This window comes from Grampus griseus, assembly GCF_964374135.1.
Source record: "Grampus griseus genome assembly, chromosome: 1".
NCBI lineage: Eukaryota > Metazoa > Chordata > Mammalia > Artiodactyla > Delphinidae > Grampus > Grampus griseus.
In genome coordinates, this window is record NC_139017.1 from 84,405,763 (window position 1) to 84,427,190 (window position 21,428).

At 36.7% G+C, this 21,428-nt stretch overlaps 1 protein-coding gene across 1 annotated transcript; it reads left to right on the forward strand.

The window, feature by feature from the left end:
* Positions 1-11,769: 11,769 nt before the first annotated feature.
* LOC309825421 (monocarboxylate transporter 1-like) lies at positions 11,770-20,908 on the forward strand (the record flags this gene model as incomplete). The annotated part of the gene is made up of 4 exons (XM_082658961.1): positions 11,770-11,986; positions 13,011-13,154; positions 16,260-17,126; positions 20,655-20,908. The coding sequence occupies 4 exons, from the start codon at positions 11,770-11,772 to the stop codon at positions 20,906-20,908; spliced, it is 1,482 nt and encodes a 493-aa protein (XP_082515087.1).
* Positions 20,909-21,428: the final 520 nt, after the last annotated feature.

Below are 21,428 nucleotides of genomic sequence, written 5' to 3' on the forward strand. Positions count from 1 at the left end.
GAGTATTTGCTGTTATTTTATATATTTTATTTTATATATTCTTTTAGATAGGTACCATGGAGAAAAACAAAGCAAGGTAAGGAGTGGGAAGTGGGAGGTTGATCTAGGATTGATCTAGGATGGTCCAGAAAAGGCTCCCTGATATGGGAACATTTGAACAAAGATTTCATTGAAGTGATATCTGGGTTAACAAAATTCTAGGCAGTGATAAACGTAAATTCAGAAACCCTGAAGGGCAAGTGTGATTGACATCCTTAAAGATAGTAAGAAGGCCAGTATAGCTGGAGTGGTATAAGCCTGGAGGGACAAAAGTAGGAGATGAAGTTAGGATAAATTATATAGGCCTTTGTAGCATTTAAAAACTCTGGCTTTCTATTCTATCTGTTCTGTGACTGGACCCCAGGCTTCAGAATTAGGCATATGAAATAGATCCAGCCAGTCAAGGCTCACACAGTGATTAGACCTGACCAAACCAACTATTTACTTAAAGCTAATTATGTTGCCAAAGTGAACATTCTAGGAATTCTGTTGCCTGGAACGAAGCTGGGATCTTATGGAAAGTATGTAGCCTTGGAGTTACTGGCAATCTTCTTGCCTCAATGAGTTGAGGACCTGCTTGAAAGTGAAATCAACACAGAAGAAAGTAGAACTATAAATAGGGAAATATCTCTGACCAGATCATTTGGTCCTTGGATCAGGCTGTGCCTAAAGCCAGAATCACTGCCTTAGATTTCTTGGTTACATGAGCCAAAAACATTTTCTTTTTGGTCAAGTCAGATTGAGTTAAGTTTTTGGTCACTTGCCAACCTGATTAACATAAAATAGGCAGAAGAAATGGAGTAACTGAATCAAACTGAAAAGGAGTGAATGGCCTGCAAGAAAGGAAGACAATCCAGAGAGAAGATACAAAAGAAATAACTTGAGAGTGCACTTTCAACAATTTGAACAATGAATGAAGAAATTAATGTCCAGGCAAGGACACAAGAAGCTTGTCAGATAAGCCTGGTGAAAGTATCTAGCACAAAATAGATAATTAAAAAATAGTATCTATAATGGTAATAGCTTCCATTATCTGCCACTAAATTATAAATTCTTTGGGAGCAGGAAACATATTTCAGTTTTTATTGCTTTTAGTAAACTAAAGTTGTCACTCAGATATTTGAATTGAATTTACTTTGTGCTGTGCCTTGCATACTTGGGCTAGTAATTGGGAGGTAAGCCTGGGATCAGCAGCAAAGGAAAACTAACCTTAGCTCCCACATTAAGCCAGGAATCCTGGCTAAAATCATCCAGGTCCATAGCATTCCTAGCTTCTGGGAGATGCAATTTTTTTTTTCTGGAAGAAAGTACCCTCAGTTTAGGCCTTCAAGTTTCTCAGAGATTAAGATCAACCACCTAAGTTCATAAGCATTACCAAAAGAACGACATGGAAAAATTGAGAAACACATCGTCATTAGGAGATTTCAACATACTTCTCTTCAATTATTGATAGATGAAGCAGAAAATAGAAAACTAGTAAAGATTTAGAAGATTTGAAAAAACAAAAGTTTGATTCAACAAATAAATAATTCAAACCAACAACTAGAAAATGTATATTCTTTTCAAGCATACATGAAATATTTTCAAAAATTAATATACCAGCCCATAAATGCCAGTCTTATAAAATATCAAAAAATTGAATTGTACCAACCTTGTCATCTTACCACAGTGTTGTTAAGTATAAGTCACTAAAGTTAAACAAAAGATTTCCTTTGGAGAGCTAAAAACCCCTGAATAACTCTGGGTCAAAGAAGAAGGCACAGTGGAAATTTTTAAAACACTTGGAACAAACAATAGTAAAAATACTGTATATAAAACTACATAGAATGCAGTAAAGATGATAAATAGAGGGAAATTTGTAGTCTTAAATGCTCATATTAGAAAAAAATTAGGGCTAAAAATTAATCAGCTAAGTAGCCATCTTACGTTTGAAAAGGAATAGAATAAATTCCAAATATGTAGGAATACAAATGATGATAAAAAATAGTAACAGAAATCAATGAAATAAGGGGAAAGTATAATAAAATATAGATAAAACTGAGAATGTTCTTTTTTATGGGTATGCTATTAACATTTAAATTTTACCATCAATCAAGTATATGCTGGCCATATGTTCAGATTTTTGAAATAAAGATAAATGGACAGCTTTAAGGGTCCAATATATTAAACACTGAACAATATATTCAACAATTAAGAAACATCTAGGGGGTGATATAACTAAAAATACTAGCACAAGTATAGGGCCAAGCCCTGCAATTGGAGGAAAAATCTGTTCAGGACAGAGAGGTTCTTGTGAAAATGTTCTTTGAAGAAAACTTATAAGATAGATAAATTCCTGAGATTAAAGGGGGAAAAAGAAGGCACAAATATCAATGATAAAGAGGATATACCTATACTCATAAAGAGATTAAAATATAAAAATTCTATGCCAGTAATTTGAAAACTTTGACAAAATGGAAAAAGCTATAGAAAAATACCCTAAAAAGACAGACTCAAAATGCAATAGAAGGAATGAATAAACCTATAATTGTTAAGAAAATTGAAGGAGGTGATATGAAATCTTCCAAAAAGAAAATAAAGTGCCCAAATAGTATTACCAGTAAATTCTACCAAACTTACAAAGACTAGATCATTCTAGTCTTATATAATCTCTCCTTGAGAGGAGGAAAAAAGAGAACATCTCCTAACTCACTTTATGACTCTAATGTAAAACTGATATTGAGGGACTTCCCTGGTGGCGCAGTGGTTAAGAATCTGCCTGCCAATGCAGGGGACATGGGTTCAAGCCCTGGTCTGGGAAGATCCCACATGCCGCGTAGCAGCTAAGTCCATGTGCCACAACTACTGAGCCTGCACTCCAGAGCTCTCGAGCCACAACTACTGAGCCTGTGTGCCACAGCTATTGAAGCCCGTGCGCCTAGAGCACATGCTCCGCAACAAGAGAAGCCACCGCGTGAGAAACCCGTGCACCACAGCGAAGAGCAGCCCTCGCTCACCGCATCTAGAGAAAGCCTGCATGCAGCAACAAAGACCCAACACAGCCAAAAAAATTAAATTAATTAATTAATTAATTTAAAAAAACTGATATTGAAATCAGAGAAGGACAATATGAAAAGGGAAAATTATATTTCCAAATACTTTATGGACACATTTCAAAAAATCCAAACAAAATATTAACAAATTTAACTTAGAAATGTATTAAAAAGATGTATATTGTGACAAAGTTGGGGATATTCTTCAAGGATGAATTCATCCTTGAATTCGTAGGAATTCAAGGGTGGTTTAATATTTAAAAGATCTATAAATGTTACTCAGTACTTGTACAGATGAAAGAAGAAATGCCTTGTGAAGGTATTATGAAAAAAAAACAAAACCTGAATTCAATGGTCAATGGATTTAAAATAAATTCTTAATGAACTAGGAATAAAACTTTCTAAATCTGATAATGTATCTGCCAAACTCTGGAGTAAATACTTTTCTTGATGATGAAACACTCTATACATTATTTTACTTATTAAGTAAGATGAGGGTTATTTCAGCACAAGCACTGCAATACCATGAAAATCTATCTGAAAACTGAGACAACTACTAAGTGACTAATGAGCTGGTAGCATATACAACGTGGATACGCTGGCACAGGAATGATGCACGTCCCAGGCAGGCAGGAGTGGGATGGTGTGAGATTTATCATGCTTCTCAGCACAGCATGCAATTTAAAACTTATCAATTGTTTATTTCTGGAATTTTCCACTTAATATTTTCAGACCACAGTTGACCGTGGGTAACTGAAACTGCAGAAAGCAAAACTGCAGATAAAGGGGGACTACTGTATACAAAAATCAATTGTAGTGGTACTTCTGGGATGGTGGGGTAAGGTCCTCTGAAATTCTGCTCTTTCATAAGAGCAATAAGAACATTGGCAAAAAAAAAAATCAACTTTTCAAAACTCAAAATTAACCAGAGGCTTGCAATAATCCAAAGAGAATATATTCAAGAAACAACTGAATCTCAGAACAGCAAGATTTGTGGTGGTTTTTTTTAAAATTAATTAATTTATATTTTATTTTTGGCTGCATTGGGTCTTTGTTGCTGCACACGGGCTTTCTCTAGTTGCGGTGAGTGGGGGCTACTTTTTGTTGCAGAGCATGGGCTCTAGGCATGTGGGCTCAGTAGTTGTGGCTCAAGGACTCTATAGAGCGCAGGCTCAGTAGTTGTGATGCACGGTCTTAGTTGCCCCATAGCATGTGGGATCTTCCTGGACCAGGGCTCGAACCCATGTCCGCTGCATTGGCAGGTGGATTCTTAACCACTGTGTCACCAGGGAAGTCTGATTTGTGGTGTTTTAACATGATCTATTCCAGTTCTCATCTCCCCAACTCTAGTAGAATTGAAACAAAAAACCTTACAATAATAGTAGCCATGAAAATCAGCAGTGTAGTAACCACTGGTGGGGGCAGAATTGTTTGGAATCTTCAAAAAACCTCATTCTTAGAGAATTATCATTATTCAACATGTCTGACAGTTTCCTCGAAACCCCCACTCACAGGGCTTGTCTTTCTTTGACCTGATTCAGAGCTTGCTCAGTGCAAACAGCTTTCTCCCCAGGACATTTGTTGAAAACAATCAGGGGCAATTATTTCAAATCTTAGCTGCCTGAGTTGGAAAAACAATTGGGGCAAACAAAAAGCTGACCAAACACTTCAAAGCAAAAACTGGGAAGTGAGATGTCCATAGAGGGCTTTGAAAAGCTCTGACATATTCCCAGGATGCTAGAAGGTCATGCACATGTGCACACTCTGCCCATGCTCAGGAAATACCTGAGAAGGCCTGAATCTCTCTCCTCTGACTGAACTTGAAGCTCTATACAAGCAGGAATTGAAAGCTAAGGCAGAAGTGTAAGCTGCCTGCTGGAGAATTGAAAGCATGCCTAAACATACACATAATACCCTTTGGTGAAGCCTGGGAGATATACTGATTCAAGGCATTTTAAGGAAATTTTTGTCTAATCATTGGCTGATCTCTAAGCTAACCAAGCAAGATTTCAATAGCCACATATGACAAAAAATACAAACTTCACAGAATTTATTTAGGAAATTCATTAAGCAAACAAAAGGCAATAGGAGTAGTATCAACATGAACAACCAATAGCAATAACAACTAGCCCTGGGGAGGGAATCTGATTTCCACAGTTGCCACATGGTATTATTTTATATTTTTAAATTAATTTTTATTGGAGTATAGTTGCTTTACAATGTTGTGTTAGTTTCTACTGTATAGCAAAGTGAATCAGCTATACATATATCCGCTCCTTTTTGGATTTCCTTCCCTTTTAGGTCACCACGGAGCACTGAGTAGAGTTCCCTGAGCTATACAGTAGGTTCTCATGAGTTACCTATTTTATACATAGTTTCAATAGGGTACATATGTCAATCCCAATCTCCCAATTCATCCCACCCCTGCTTCCTCCCTTCGTGTCCATACATTTGTTCTCTACTTCTGTGTCTCTATTTCTGTTTTGCAAATAAGATCATCTATACCATTTTTCTATATTCCACATATACGTGTTAATATATGATATTTGTTTTTCTCTTCTGACTTACTCTGTATGACAGTCTCTAGGTCCATCCACGTCTCTACAAATGACCCAATTTCGTTCCTTCTTATGGCTGAGTAATATTCCATTGCATATATGTACCACATCTTTATCCATTCTTCTGTTGATGGACATTTAGGTTGCTTCCATGTCCTGGCTATTGTAAATAGTGCTGCAATGAACATTGGGGTGCAGCCACATCATATTATTTTAAATGTCCAGTTTTCAACAACAAAAAAAACCAAAAACAACAAAATATGTGATGCACAAAGAAACTGGAAAGTATGGTCTATACACAGAAAAGTCATTTAATGAAACTATCCCCAAGGAAGCCTAGACATTGGACTTACTAGACAGAGGCTTTAATTTAGGTATTATAAATTTTTTCAAAGAATTAAAGAAAACTATGTCTAAAGAACTAAAAGAAATTATGAGAACAATGTCTCACCAAATAGAGAATATTTATAAGAGATAGTTATTACAAAAAAGAAGAGCCAAATAGAAATTCTGGAGCTGAAAAGTACAATAACTGAATGAAAAATCTGTAAGAGGGGCTCAAAAGCAGACTTGAGCTGGCAGAAGAATCAGTAAACCTGAATATAGGTCAATTGAGGTTATCAAATCTAAGGGAAAAAAGAAAAATGAATGAAAAATAAATAGAACTTCAGAGACAAAGACAAAGAGAGAATCTTGAAAGCAACAAGAGAGAAGCAACTCATCACAAACGAAGTATACTCAATAAGAGTAACAGCTGATTTTTCTTTAGAGACCATAGAAGCCAGAAAGCAATGGGACAAAATACCCAAAGTGCTGAAAGAAAGACTGTCAACCCAGAATTCTATATCCAGCAAAATTATCCTTCAAAATGAAAGGGAGATTAAGACATTCCCAGATAAAAACTGAGAGAATTTGTTGCCAGCAGGCATTCCCTACAAGAAATACCAAAGAGTGTCCTTCGGGCTGAATTGAAAGGACACTACACAGTAACTTGAATCCACATGGGAAAAAGTAAAGAACACCAGTAAAGGTAACTACGTAGGTAAATATACAATAAGACAGTATGAATGTATTTTTTTCTTTGTAAACATTTTTTTCCCCTTCTACCCGATTTAAAAGCAATAATTATACAATTTTTAATGGGCTTATAGTGTATAAAGATGTAATTTGTAAGACAATAGTGTGAAGGAGGAAACTGTACAGGAGCAAAGTTTTACTATTGCAATTAAATTGGTATTAAACTATACTAGACTGTTTTAAGTTAAGATGTTAATCGTAATCCACAGGACAACCACTAAGAAAATAACAAAAAACATAGTATAAGAAACAGCGAGGTAATTAAAGGGGCACACCAAAAATATCTATTTAACATAAAAGAAGGCAGTGATGGAGGAAAAGAAAAACAAAAAAGACATAAGACAGAGAAAACAAATAGTAAAACAGCAGACCTAAGTCCTACCTTATCAGTAATTAAATTAAATCTAAATAGATTAAGCACTTCAATCAAAAAGCAGTGATTGGCAAATTGGATCCAACCCTATGCTGTCTACAAGAGGCACATTATAGATTCAAAGACACAAATTGTTTTAGAGTATACAGATGAAAAAATAATATGCCATGCAGACAGTAACCAAAGAAACCTAGGCAAAATAGACTTGAAGACGAAATTGTTTTTAGACACAAAGACATTTTATAATGATAAAAGTTCAATCCATTATGAAGACATAACAATTATAAACATATATACACCTAACCACAGAGCCCCAAAATAGATGAAGCCAAAACTGATGGAAATAGAGAAATAGACAATTCAATAACAATACTTGAAGATTTCAACAGAACTTCAATAAAATAATTAGGCAGAAAATCAACCAGGAAATAGAAGACTTGAACAACCAAGTATGTACCAAGTATAAACCAAATAAATCTAACAAACATCTGTAGAACATTTTACCCAACAACAACAGAATACACATTCTTCTCAAGTACACATGGAACATTTTCCAGGATAGACCATCTATTAGGCCTTAAAACAAGTCTCAGTACATTTGAAAGGACTGAGTATGTTCTCTGATCATAATGAAAAAAAATCAGAAATGAACAACAAAAGAAAATTTGGCAAATGAGCAAATATGTGGAAATTAACAACACATTCCTAAATAACCAATGGTTCAAAGAATAAATTATAAAGGAAATTAGAAAACACATTGAGATGAATGAAAACAAATTACAAAATACCAAAATTTCTGTAATACAGCTAAAACAGTGACTAGCAGGAAATTTATAGCTGTATACATCTATATTTAAAAAGAAAAAAATCTCAAATCAATAACTGAAACTTTTGGGACTTCTCTGGCAGCACAGTAGTTAAGAATCCACCTGCCAATGCAGGGGACACAGGTTTGATCCCTGGTCCGGGAAGATCCCACATGCTGCGGAGCAGCTAAGCCTGTGTGCTACAACTACTGAGCCTGTTCTCTAGAGCCCGCGTGCCACAACTACTGAGCACACATGCCACAACTACTGAAGCCCGCATGCCTACAGCCCATGCTCTGCAACAAGAGAAGCCACCACAATGAGAAGCCCATGCATCACAATGAAGAGTAGCCCCTGCTCGATGCAACTAGAGAAGGCCCACACGCAGCAACGAAGACCCAGCACAACCAAAAGTAAATAAGTTAAAATAAAATTTAATTTAATTTAATTTCCATCCTGTTGGGAAGAAGTCTCTAAAAAAAATAAATAACTGAAACTTTTACCATAAGAAACAAGAAAAAAAGGGTAAATTAAATGCAAAGTTAATACAGGGAAGGAAATAATGAAGATTAGAACAGAAATAAATGAACTAGAAAGTACAAAAAAATAAAGAAAATCAATAAAACCAAAAGTTTGGTTCTTTGAAAAAATCAGTAAAATTGACAAACTTTAGACTAACCAAGAAAAGAGATAGAGAACTCAAATTACTAAAATCAGAACTGGAAGAGGATACATTATGTATAGTGAAGAATTAACCTTACCAATAGAGAGGTTTGGCCTTTGTCCTTGGCTACTGGAATATGATCTCTAGGTCTCTGAAGAGTCCTGCCTGATAGGAGTGTCTTTGTTTGCTGGGCCCTTTAGCTATATTGTCTTATTTCCAATCTCTGAAAGATAAAGTATTAGCCCCTGGTAAGGGCTCTAGTAAGGGCTGGAGACTAAAGGTTAGCACTCACGTGAGCAGTATGTGATCAGGCCCTACTAAATTCTAGACACCAAAAGCTTAGGTGAGTTTCCCCGGTTGGTGGTACTCTATATTTTCACACATTGTAAGTGGGAGAAGGTAATGCTATCCATGACTCCATGGAAAGAGTATGATCAAAAGCTCCACACTTGAACCTCTCCCAAACTCTGCCCTGTGCATCTCTTCCTGTGGCTGATTTCAACCTGTGTCCTTTCCCTGTAATAAATCGTGAATATAATAGCTTTCAGTGAATTCTGTGAGTCCTGTTGAATTGCCAAAACTCTTTTGGAAACCACCCCACTCCGCACCCCCTGACCCCCACTGCCTAAATTTGCAATTGGTGTTAGAAGTGAAGTCAATTTTGTGGGGCCTGTTCCCTCTAATAGTACTGTTGGTTAAACTCTTCATGTATCACTACTAACCTTGTAAAAATAAAAAGGGATTACAAAGGAATACTCTGAACAATTGCAGACCAACAAATTAGATAACCTAAATGAAATGAACACATTTCTAGAAAGGCACAAACTATCAAATGACTCAAGAAGATATAGACAAGCTGAATATACCTATAGCAAGTAAAAAGATTGACATAATCATCAAAAAACTACCCACAAAGAAAACCTGAAGCCCAGATGGCTTCACTGGTGAATTCTATGAAATATTTAAAGAACTAACACCACTCTTTTACAAGCTCTTCCAAAAAGCAAGAGGAGGGAACACTTCCCAGCTTGTTCTTTGAAGCCAGTATTACCCTGTTACCAAATCCAGACAGACATCACAAGAGAAGAAAACTGCAAACCATTATCCCTGGTAAATATGGACGTAAAAATCCTCAACAGAATATGAGCAAACAGAGTCCAACAACATAAAATGGGTTATATATCATGACAAATTGGGACTTACCTCAGGAGTGAAGGAATTCATAAATGGTTCAACATATAAAAATCAGTCAAACCATACCATATTAATAGAATAAAGGCCCCAAACCACGAGATCATCTTCATAGACACATAACAATTTGCTACAATCCAATATCCTTCGCGATAAAAATACTCAACAACTAGGAATAGAAGGAAGCGTCTCAAACTTAATAAAGGGCATCTATAAAAACCCACAGGTAACATCATACTTAATGGTAAAATACTGAAAACTTCCCTGTAAGGTCAGAAATAAGACAAGGATGTCCACTTTCACCACATGCACTGGAGGTTTTATCCAAGGAAATTAGGCAATGAAAGGAAGATGTAAAACTATCACAGATGACATGATTTTGTAAATAGAAGATCCTAGGGAATCTACACACATATATACATATATATACATAAGTCTATTAGAACTGATAAATGAGCTCAGCAAATTTGCAGGCTGCAAAATTAACATACAAAAATCAATTGTATTTCTAGACACGAGCAATGAAAAATCCAAAAATAAAATTAAGAAAACAGTTCAAATTACCATATCGTCAAAAATAATATTCAGGAATAAAATTAATTGCTAATGGGTACAGGGTTTCTTTCTGGGGTGATGAAAATATTCTGATATTAGTGATGATAGTTGTACAGTTTTCTGAATATACTGAAAACCACTGAAATACAAACTTTAAAAGGGTGAATTTTATGATATGTGAATTATATCTCAGTAAAGCTATTATTTAAGCAAATCAATTGTGTCTTTATAAACCAGCAACTAACAGAAAATGATTTTTTTAAAATTACCATCTACAAGAGTAATAAAAGCTACCTTGGAATAAGTCTAACAAAAGTTGTGCATAAAAGTAAATAAATAAATAAATAAATAAAAATAAATAATTAAAAATTTAAAAAAGTTGTGCAAACCCTGGGAATTTTATAATTTTATAAAGCTTTTAGAAACTTTACTTCTATAAAAGTTTTATTTAAAAAACCTACTCTTTTAGCTTCTTAAGCAGAACTCTTCCTAAGAGTTGTTCTTTTTAAATCACTACAGGATCACTTTCTAAATTATATTTGAAGTGTTTAGATTAGTTAGAAGGTGAGCTATTTAAAAGTTGATTTCTATGGATAGGAAGGTAGGATTTGTATTAAAGAGTAAGGAATAGTAAAATATGAAATTGTCATTGTTGACCTGTACAGTATTAACACTGTACTACATCATTCCAGGTAATGTTAGGGTGGCCAGAATGAGTATGATAACATATTGTTGGAAGGTTTATTTTGACATAAAATAGAAGCTGGTTTAAGTAAATCAAAGGAGAACTTAATTTCTCTAAAGTAGACTGGTAAACCTTTTAGCTCTCAACTTCTCCCACCTGCTAGTAATTCATAATCACATTGTATTTCTTTTTCTAACTATATTTTTCACTAATGCTGGGGCTTAAGAAGAAAAGGGGAAATCTTTGGTTTAAAACTACTAGTCTCTGATATCAGGGTTCATTTTTTAAAAAATATTTTATTTATTTATTTATTTGGTTGCGCCCTGTCAGTTGCGGCAGGCGGGCTCCTTAGTTGTAGCATGCATGTGGGATCTAGCTCCCTGACCAGGGATTGAACCCAGGCCTCCTGCATTGGGAGCATGGAGTCTTAACCACTGCGCCACCAGGGAAGTCCCTCAGGGTTCATTTTGCAGGTTTAAACAGTATTGGTCAGCCATCGTTTAGGAATCTTTCTAGTCACATATTAGTAAAAGAATACCTTAAATCTAAGCAGCTAGATGAAAACCCAACTTTACTGAGCTAACTTTCCAGCCCGTTAAATGAGAATCTAATGCTTGAAATGACCTTTTATTTAGAAAATTGCTATATGCCTTTATTTATTTATGTAATAAATGTAAGGGATTTTATGGGAGTGCTTTGTTATTGACCTACTTGTTATGTACTATTTTAATTTCATACCCTTTAGATATTTGGATTTGAACTGCATTTTAGAATTCATCTTTACTTACAATGCCACCATCAAACGGAGGTCCAGTTGGATACACGCCCCCAGATGGAGGCTGGGGGTGGGCAGTGGTTGTTGGAGCTTTCATTTCCATTGGCTTCTCTTGTGCTTTTGGCAAATCTATTACTGTATTTTACAAAGAAATTGAAGAAATATTTAAAGCCAGCACCAGTGAAGTGTCATGGTTATCTTCCATCACGTTTGCTGTCATGTATGGTGGAGGTAAGTACTCATGACCTGCTCTTTTAACTTTCAATGGGTAGACAAAAGCTCTGTAGTAAGTGCTTTTTGTTCTTGATGCCCTTATCAGTGAGATATTTGAAATGTTAGTTCTTGGAGTTACGTGATTAGAGTCGTGTTTTTCATTGTCTTTAACAATAAAAGCTACATAGAAGCTGTGTGCTCTGTTAGGTCAGTTATAAAATGGTGTCATTATAAAGGATAACTTCCTTTAAAAATGTGTTTTGTGTTGACTGCTGGGTATAGAAAGGTAATTGATGTTTGTATTTTAATCATATACCCTGTAAACTTGCTAAACTCTTGTTGTTTCCGATAGTTTATTGGTAGATTTTCTTTCAAAAATTTTTGATAGACAAATCTTCTGCAAATACTGATAGTTCGGTTTCTTCATTTCCTTACACCTTTTCCCCCCTGTCTTACTGCTGGCTCGGACCTCCAGTATAATGTTGAAGAAAAGTGGTGATGGTAGGCATTCTTGTTTTGTAGTTCTGTTTTGGTTGTGTTGTTGTTTTCTGTGAGAAATAATACATTTTAGCTAGTTTGTAAACATGCCCTTAAGTCAGAAGTTTGATCAGACTTGCTCATAAATCTCATCGTTCATGTGTTTGCTCTAGATGACCATCTAAAAATTAAAACAAGCAAACTTGCTACATATATGTGGATAATATCCTAGATACATGAAGAATCCTATAAACACTTATAATCAGGGTATTTGCAGCCTCTTCTGCCTTAAAATAATTAGATTATTGTCTTGCATACTTTAGTTAAAACCCATCTAATATGTCCTAGATATATAGAAAATGTGCAATCAATACTATATGTATTCCATTACACAGACCTGTGACTCTGAAATGAAGATAGAAAGTAATATTCCTTGCCACTGTCTTCTGTTTCATCTGTTTATTTTCTGGGGTGGCATCCTGTCATGTTGGTAATGTCATATGCAGGTGTGGATGTGAGGGCTGGGCTTCTCCTCTGTATGAGTAAGCTGTTTGTTCTCTCCTAGGTCCTATCAGCAGTATCCTGGTGAATAAATATGGCAGTCGTCCAGTTATGATTGTTGGCGGCTGCTTGTCAGGCTGTGGCTTGATCACAGCTTCCTTCTGTACCACTGTGCAGGAACTTTACTTGTGTGTCGGAGTCATTGCAGGTGAGTTGCTACTGATGTATTTTCAAGCATTAATTTTTGTGTGGACTATTTATAGCATTAATTTGCCAATTCTTTTGAAAAATGAAAGTTCTTTGTTAGAAAAATTACTAGGTCACTATTTTTTAAAGCTGTTGATATGTTAATTTTAAAAAAGCAAGTCTTTAAAGAAAGTTCTGGCACTTAATGGGTGATTATTTTTATTGAATGAATAAATTGAAAGAGATTCTTTCCTTTCTTCCTTTCTTTCTTCCCTTCCTCCCTCTCTTTCTTTCTTTTCTTTTCTTTTCTTTCTTTTTTTGTCTTAAGAAAGAAGATAGTGGTGATAGGTAAAAAGTTGTTGAAAGGGAGGTCATTAGCTATTCCCACTCATTTCCCATTCTACCCAAGAAGGAATTGGCTCAAATTAGAGAAAGAGAGAATGTCAGATACAAAGCAGTTTCTGATAGAAAAGACAGATACATTTTCAAGGGATAAAGGGCATTCATGAGGAAACCCCCCTTTCTAATAGCTAAATTAAGAAAATAAAATTGCTGAATATAAATACAATTGACACCCATAGCTCTACAGTTCAGAGAAAACTACCATTAATATTTTGACGCCATATCAACTCATTTTTATATGCACACATAGAATTTTTAGAACAAAGAGGGATGACATTAGTGAAGTCAAACAGAGAAAGACAAATATCATATGATATCACTCATATGTGGAATCTAATTTTTTTAAATGCTACAAATGAACTTATTTACTAAACAGAAACAGACTTATAGATATCGAAAACAAACTTATGGTTACCAAAGGGGAAAAGTGGAGGTGGTATAAATCAGGAGCTTGGGATGAACATACACATACTACTATATATAAGATAGATAACCAACGAGCACCTACTTGTAGCACAGGGAACTCTATGCTCAATATTCTGTGATAACCTATAAGAGAAAAGAATCTAAAGGAGAATGAATGTATGTATATGTATGACTGAATCACTTTGCTCTATACCTGAAACTAACACAGCACTGTAAATCAACAATACTCCAATACAGTTAAAAAATTTTTTAAAGAGATGAGATTATGTATGTATAATGTTTGTAACCAATTTTTTCACTTAGTGATACATCATGTATTATACATAGTTTCTCCATCTCAGTAAATATACTTTAGCAGCGATTATTTTTTCATGGGATAGATGGATATACCATAATTTATTTCACCATTCTCTAATTGAAGGACATTTAGATTGTTTATATTTTCACTCTTAATAAACAGTATTTGCATGATAGTGCTTTTGTATGCATCTTTGTGAAAATGATAATTTCCTTTGGATAAATTTTTAGAAGAGCAATTACTGGGAAAAAAGCGTTTTGATATCATTGGCCAAATACTCTTTTGGAAAGGTTATAATAATTTACAGTCCCACCTGCAGGACCTGAGATAATGCCAGTAATGGGTATTATCTTTTTGGATCTATACTTTTACTACATTAATTAAATTTTTAAACATTTAGCTATTTTAGCTCATCTGGATTATTTGAATGACATAAGGAAGGAATAGAACTTTATTTGTTTCCATGTGATTATTCAGCCTGTTCATTATTTCATTTATTAATTCACTCAACAAATACTTATTGAGTCCCTAACTATATGCCAGCATTGGTCCAAGCTCTGTGGGGAGAGCCAACATGACAGGCAAGATTCCCGCTGTTTAGTGGAGGGAAGCAGACAATAAGCAGACCAACAAATAAATGAATAAATAAGAAAAATATTGGGTAGTAATAACTGCTTTGCAAAGACTTAAAACAGAATTTTGATAGAGAAGAATTGAATGGTCCCTAAAGGGAAGGCTTCTCAGAGGTGGTGATTTTAAGTTGAGATCTGAATGAAAGCTAGGAGAAGGCTTTGAGAAAATCTAGAAGAACAGTTACACTTAGCACAAGTAAGAATAGACTGAGATGAGGGCAGGGAGGTAGGTTAGGGCCAAATCATGGGACCCCTTAATCCAGAGTGAAAAGTTATGGACGGGCAGTCATTAGAGAGATCGAAATGTGCAAGCATCCTAACCTGGTTTACCTAGTAGGGAAGCAAGATTGGGAGACCATTTAACAGGTTATTGGGATAGTTACTGTCCCAGCCCCATTAGCTGAAAAATCCATTATTTCCCTATTAATTTAAATGTATCTTTTGGTTCTGTTTCTGGACTTTCTGCCCACTTTTAGTAATCAGTTTTTCTAATTTTGAATAAGTGCCACACTATTCTAATTACCGTAGCTGTACAATATATTTATATATCTGTTAGGGTAGGCCCACCAATTATTTATCCTTTTCCAATAGTTCTAATGCATTTGTTCTTCGGGTGTATTTTAGAGTCATTTTACCTCATTTGAAAAATAAAACACATTGAAATTTTCATAGAAATTTCATTAAATTAATGGATTTACTAAGGTAGTGTTAGCATCTTGACAATGTTGTGTTTTACTATCCAAAAACATTTTCTCTCTCTCTCCCTCCCCCTCCCTCTCTCTTGCTTCCCTTCCTTCTGCCCCTTCTCCTATCTTGCTTTCTGAATTTATAAAATTTATCTTCTCTCCTTTTTGCTTTCAATTCCTCTGGAAAGCTATTCCTCTGGAAAGCTAAAATTATGAAATAAGACAAAGGATCTTACATTTACTGTTCTTTATGTTGCTAAAGGATAAAGAATTATTTTTAAAAATATACATTTTTTAGGGACTCTCTGGTGGTCCAGGGTTAAGACTCTGTACTTCCACTGCAAGGGGCCTGGGTTCGATCCCTGGTCGGGGAACTAAGATCCTGCATACCACATGGTGCGGCCAAAATATATATATATATATATATATATATATATATATATATATATATACACATATATAAATATATATACATTTTTTAATTTTATAAATCTAGTATTTGCTGCATAAAGAGACTTTATGTCTGTATTTATTTGATAACAGTCCACTTAATGACCTACTAGTTATAACAGCCTCTCATGATTTTGACCTCTTTCCACTTCATTTCTTTGCCTAGTTAATGAATTCCAAATATGTTTCTGACATTTATTGGAGTATGTGATTCTTTCTTCCCCTCTCGCCAGGTCTTGGGCTTGCCTTCAACTTGAATCCATCTCTGACCATGATTGGCAAGTATTTCTACAAGAGGCGACCATTAGCAAATGGACTGGCCATGGCAGGCAGCCCTGTGTTCCTCTCCGCCCTGGCCCCCCTCAACCAGGCTCTTTTTGCTGTCTTTGGCTGGAGAGGAAGCTTCCTAATTCTTGGAGGCATCCTGCTAAACTGCTGTGTGGCTGGAGCCCTGATGAGACCAATAGGGCCCAAGCCAACAACTGCAGGGAAAGAGAAGTCTAAAGAATCCCTTCAGGAAGCTGGAAAATGTGATGCAAACAAGGGGGCAGGTGATGCAAATACAGAAGTTAATGGCAGAAACGCCCCAAAGGAGAAACAATCCGTTTTCCAAACAGTTAACAAACTTCTGGACTTATCCCTATTCAAACACAGAGGCTTTATGCTGTACCTCTCTGGGAATGTGATAATGTCTTTTGCGCTGGCTACACCTTTAGTCTTTCTTAGTAATTATGCCAAGAGTCAACATCACTCTAGTGAGAAGTCTGCCTTCCTTCTTTCCATTCTGGCTTTTGTTGACATGGTAGCCAGACCTTCTATGGGACTTGTAGCCAACACAGAGTGGATAAGGCCTCGAGTTCAGTATTTTTTTGCTGCTTCTATTATTGCAAATGGAGTGTGTCATATGCTAGTACCCTTGTCCTCTAGCTACATAGGGTTCTGTCTTTATGCGGGATTCCTTGGATTTGCTTTTGGGTGGTTTGGCGCCGTATTGTTTGAAACGCTGATGGACCTGGTTGGATCCCAGAGGTTCTCCAGTGCTGTGGGATTGGTGACCATTGTGGAATGCTGTCCTATTCTCCTGGGGCCACCAATTTTAGGTATAGTATGTCTCCCTATTTGTATGGTTCTATTAACATAAAACAGAAGATTAGGAAGGTGATAGAAGGCAGAAATCAGTGAGCTGCTTGACAGTCTTTCTTCGCTTCTGTACCCTCAGTGCTGGCACAATGCTTGGTACAGCGTAATTGCTCAAATAATAGAACTGAATTAAAGTGAATCATCAAGCTGAAAGAGGAATAAAAAACTATTACACACTTAAGTATGTATAATAATTTTTCCTGATAAAAAACCTAACATGTTTATTGTAGAAAAATGTATGTATAACCACCTTTAAAATACTGTTGGTGATTTCTTTTTAATTGTGGAGTTTATCTCAGCAGTAATATTTAAAATAATAACAATAGGTACCAGGTGAGGGCTCACAGTATACCAGGGACTATCCTAGTCGTTTTCTATATTCTGTCATATATTACAAGTCTGTGATGTAGGACAATTATTGTTCCCGCTTTATAAATAAAGAAATAAAGGCTTCTAAAAGTGAAATAACTTGTCCAAGATCACACAGCTAGTAAGTGACAATAAAACTTGATGTATTATTCTCCTAAGAATGCTAAATGGTGAATGGATAAAGAAGATGTGGCACATATATACAATGGAATATTACTCAGCCATAAAAAGAAATGAAATTGAGTTATTTGTCGTGAGGTGGATGGACCTAGAGTCTGTCATACAGAGTGAAGTAAGTCAGAAAGAGAAAAACAAATACTGTATGCTAATGCATATATATGGAATCTAAAAAAAAAAAAAAGGTTCTGAAGAACCTAGGGGCAGAACAGGAATAAAGACACAGACGTAGAGAATGGACTTGAGGACACAGGGAGGGGGAAGGGTAAGCTGGGACGAAGTGAGAGAGTAGCACTGACATATATACACTATCAAATGTAAAATAGATAGCTAGTGGGAAGCAGCCGCATAGCACAGGGAGATCAGCTCGGTGCTTTGTGACCACCTAGAGGCGTGGGATAGGGACGGTGGGAGGGAGATGCAAGAGGGAGGGGATATGGGGATATACGTATGCATATAGCTGATTCACTTTTTTATACAGCAGAAACTAACACAACACTGTAAAGCAATTATACTCCAATAAAGATGTTAAAAAAAAATGCTAAATGGTTTACATTTTAAAATTATTATTAATACAAAATACAACAATAATTTGGACTTCTGGATGTGACCCATGCTTTTGAGATTATGCACCATAAAGTAAGGAAGGATACATAACAGAAGATCCACTGCTGACCTGTCCACCCTCTCTCCTCCCTATGTATACCCAAGGAGATTCCAAATCCTGTCTGTTTTTGCTTCCTAAATCTCCTTCTAATCTGCCCGTTTGCTCTCCATCACAACTACCACTCTTATCCAAATCTCCTATCTTTTATCAGTAGGCTTCTAACTTTACCCATATCCACTCTAGCTGTTCTTCATCTCTTAGAACACTCCAGTTGCTTCCCACGTTCTCAGGGTGAAGATCAGATTCCCTGCTGTGGCCTACTAGGTCCTGCGTGGCCTGGCCCACCTGTGTCTCGAGCCTCATTTCCCACCACTCAGTTTGCTCTCTGCTTCTCCTCTCACACCCTGTGCTTCCTCCTATCACCTGCCTTTGCACTGGCTGTTCTCTGCCCTGAGCCTTTTCCCATCTCCCTTCTCCTTGATAACTCCTATCCTCCTGTAAGTCTTGGCTAAGTTTACACTTTAAGAAAAGCCTTCCTGGGCTTCCCTGGTGGCTCAGTGGTTAAGAATCCGCCTTCCAATGCAGGGGGCACAGGTTCAGGCCCTCGTCCGGGAAGATCCCACGTGCCACGGAGCAACGAAGCCCGTGCTCCACAACTACTGATCCTGTGCTCCAGAGCCCACGAGCCACAACTACTGAGCCTGCGTGCCACAACTAATGAAGGCCACACGCCTAGAGCTCGTGCTCCACAACAAGAGAAGCCACCACAATGAGAAGCCCAAGCACTACAGCCAAGAGTAGCCCCCGCTCGCCGCAACTAGAGAAAGCCCGCGCACAGCAACAAAGACCCAACGCAGCCAAAAATAAAATTTTTTTTTAATTAAAAAAAAAGAAAAGCCTTCCTGACCCTACTTGCTAGTCTTAAAACCCCTATTTTCTGCCTTCAAACCTTCCTTGTAGCACTTGTCACAGTCTGTATAGTTATTGGATTAACATTTCTCTTCTCCACTGAGCTGTGGATGTTACCTCCTTTGCTCACCCTTAACTCAGGGCCTAGCAGACCCAGGGCCATGTGTATGTTTAGAGAATCAATAAGTATTGCTGAGCGAGTGATGCCCTGCGTTGGAAAACCATATGGAGTCATATTTGAATTGCTTATATAATATGGGTAGTATTTTCCAAAGTTTATTTCTTTTATTTATTTATTTGGCTGCATTGGGTCTTAGTTGCAGCATGCGGGATCTTCATTGTGGCGCTTGGGTGCCCTGGTTGTGGGGCATGGGCTCCAGAGCATGTGGGCTCAGTGGTTGCAGCAGGCGGGCCCTCTAGTGGTGGCTCGCGGGCTCTAGAGCGTGCAGGCTCAGTAGTTGTGGTGTGCAGACTTAGTTGCCCTGCGGCATGTGGGATCTTAGTTCCCTCACCAGGGATCGAACCCACATCTCCTGCATTGGAAGGTGGATTCTTAACCATTGGACCACCAGGGAAGTCCCTCCAAAGTTTATTTCTTAATACTAGTTTGAGATACTAATAAATTTTACTATTACCAGGATTTCATGGCCAAAAAAAGATTGGAAACACCAAAGTAAATAAGTTTCTTTACCTCATAAATAAGTAAATAAGTTGCTTTACCTCATAAAGCCTTTAATAGAAAAGACTATGTGTCATTTCCAAATTTACTTGACTTTGCAAACACTAGGGAGTAACCCTGTAGCACAGAAGTTATGGTGCAGGCCTCAGAGTCAGACTTGCTGGGTTGAAAGCCAACCTGTTTCATTTACAAGCTTTGTGACCTTGGATGAGTTACTTAAGGTTTCTGTACTTCCAGTTTTTCTGTTATGCAATGGGGATGATGATAGAATCTTCCTGTTGTGAGGATTAAGCACTTAGAATGGTGGAAGGGTGTTGCCGTTAGTTAATGTTTTAGCAGAGGATGAGTGTTCACAGGAACGCCCTTTGGGAAATGCTGATGTCAGAGAAAGTGCATTGGCCTGGGAGACTGGAATTAGCTCTATGGCCTTGGGCAAGACTACTAAACCTCTTTTGAGCAACAAATTTTTCCATTGAATATTGAGAGGATTGACTCTAGGTGGTCTCTAGGACTTTCCCAATTCAAATTTGCCAAGATTTAATTATTTTCAAGTTGCTAAAGATAATAGAATACACAGGGCCATCCAAAATCAGTTGACATCATAAACAAAAGGTCAAATAATTCTGAGCAGTTTCTATTTAGACTAATTTGTCATTTACGAGCTCTTTGAGTGGATCCTTAAGCTTTATTTGGGAAAGGGTATAATTGTTTACCGACATAACTTTTTTTTTTTTTTGGACATCTTAGGTCGTCTCAGTGACATATATGGAGACTACAAATATACATACTGGGCATGCGGCATAATCCTTATTGTCTCAGGCATCTATCTCTGCATTGGCATGGGCGTCCATTATCAACTTGAGGCAAAAGAACAGAAGGCAGAGGCGAAGCAGAATAAGGAAAGTAAAGAGATGGAACCAAAAGAAGTTATTAAAGCTGCAGAATCTCCAGAACTGAAAGGCCCAGAAGCAGGACCCAAAGAGGAGACACTTTCAGGCTGACGTCAGAGATAAACAGAAGCTTTGGAGCAAAGATACTTGAAAAATTCTACTGAATCATGTTCTACTCTTGGTGCTAACAGTGGATAGTGGACATTTGTGTGGAAGTCATACCAGGTGTTCATTGATAGAACTTTTATTTCCTTCCTTTACAACAGTCATAATAAATATGTCACGTCCTTTAGGGGCAGGGGATTTGCAAAAGGTGACAGAAGGAAAAAGCTTTTATTTGAAGTCATATTTATTAAGGTATACCTTAAATACTTACAAATCTCTTTTATAAGAGTAAAGTTTAATGAATTTTGACACAAGTGTTTTGTCAAATAACTACCACACTAATATAGAATATTTCAAACAGCCAAAATAATTCCCTTCTGCTCCTTTGCAGTTAATCCCCTCCCCTTAACTATAGCCCCTGGCAGCCACTGCTCTGATTTCTGTCCCCTATAGTTTTGTCTTTTCCAGAATGGAATAAATGGAACCACATAGTATGTAACTATGGCACAATAGTGTATATATATGG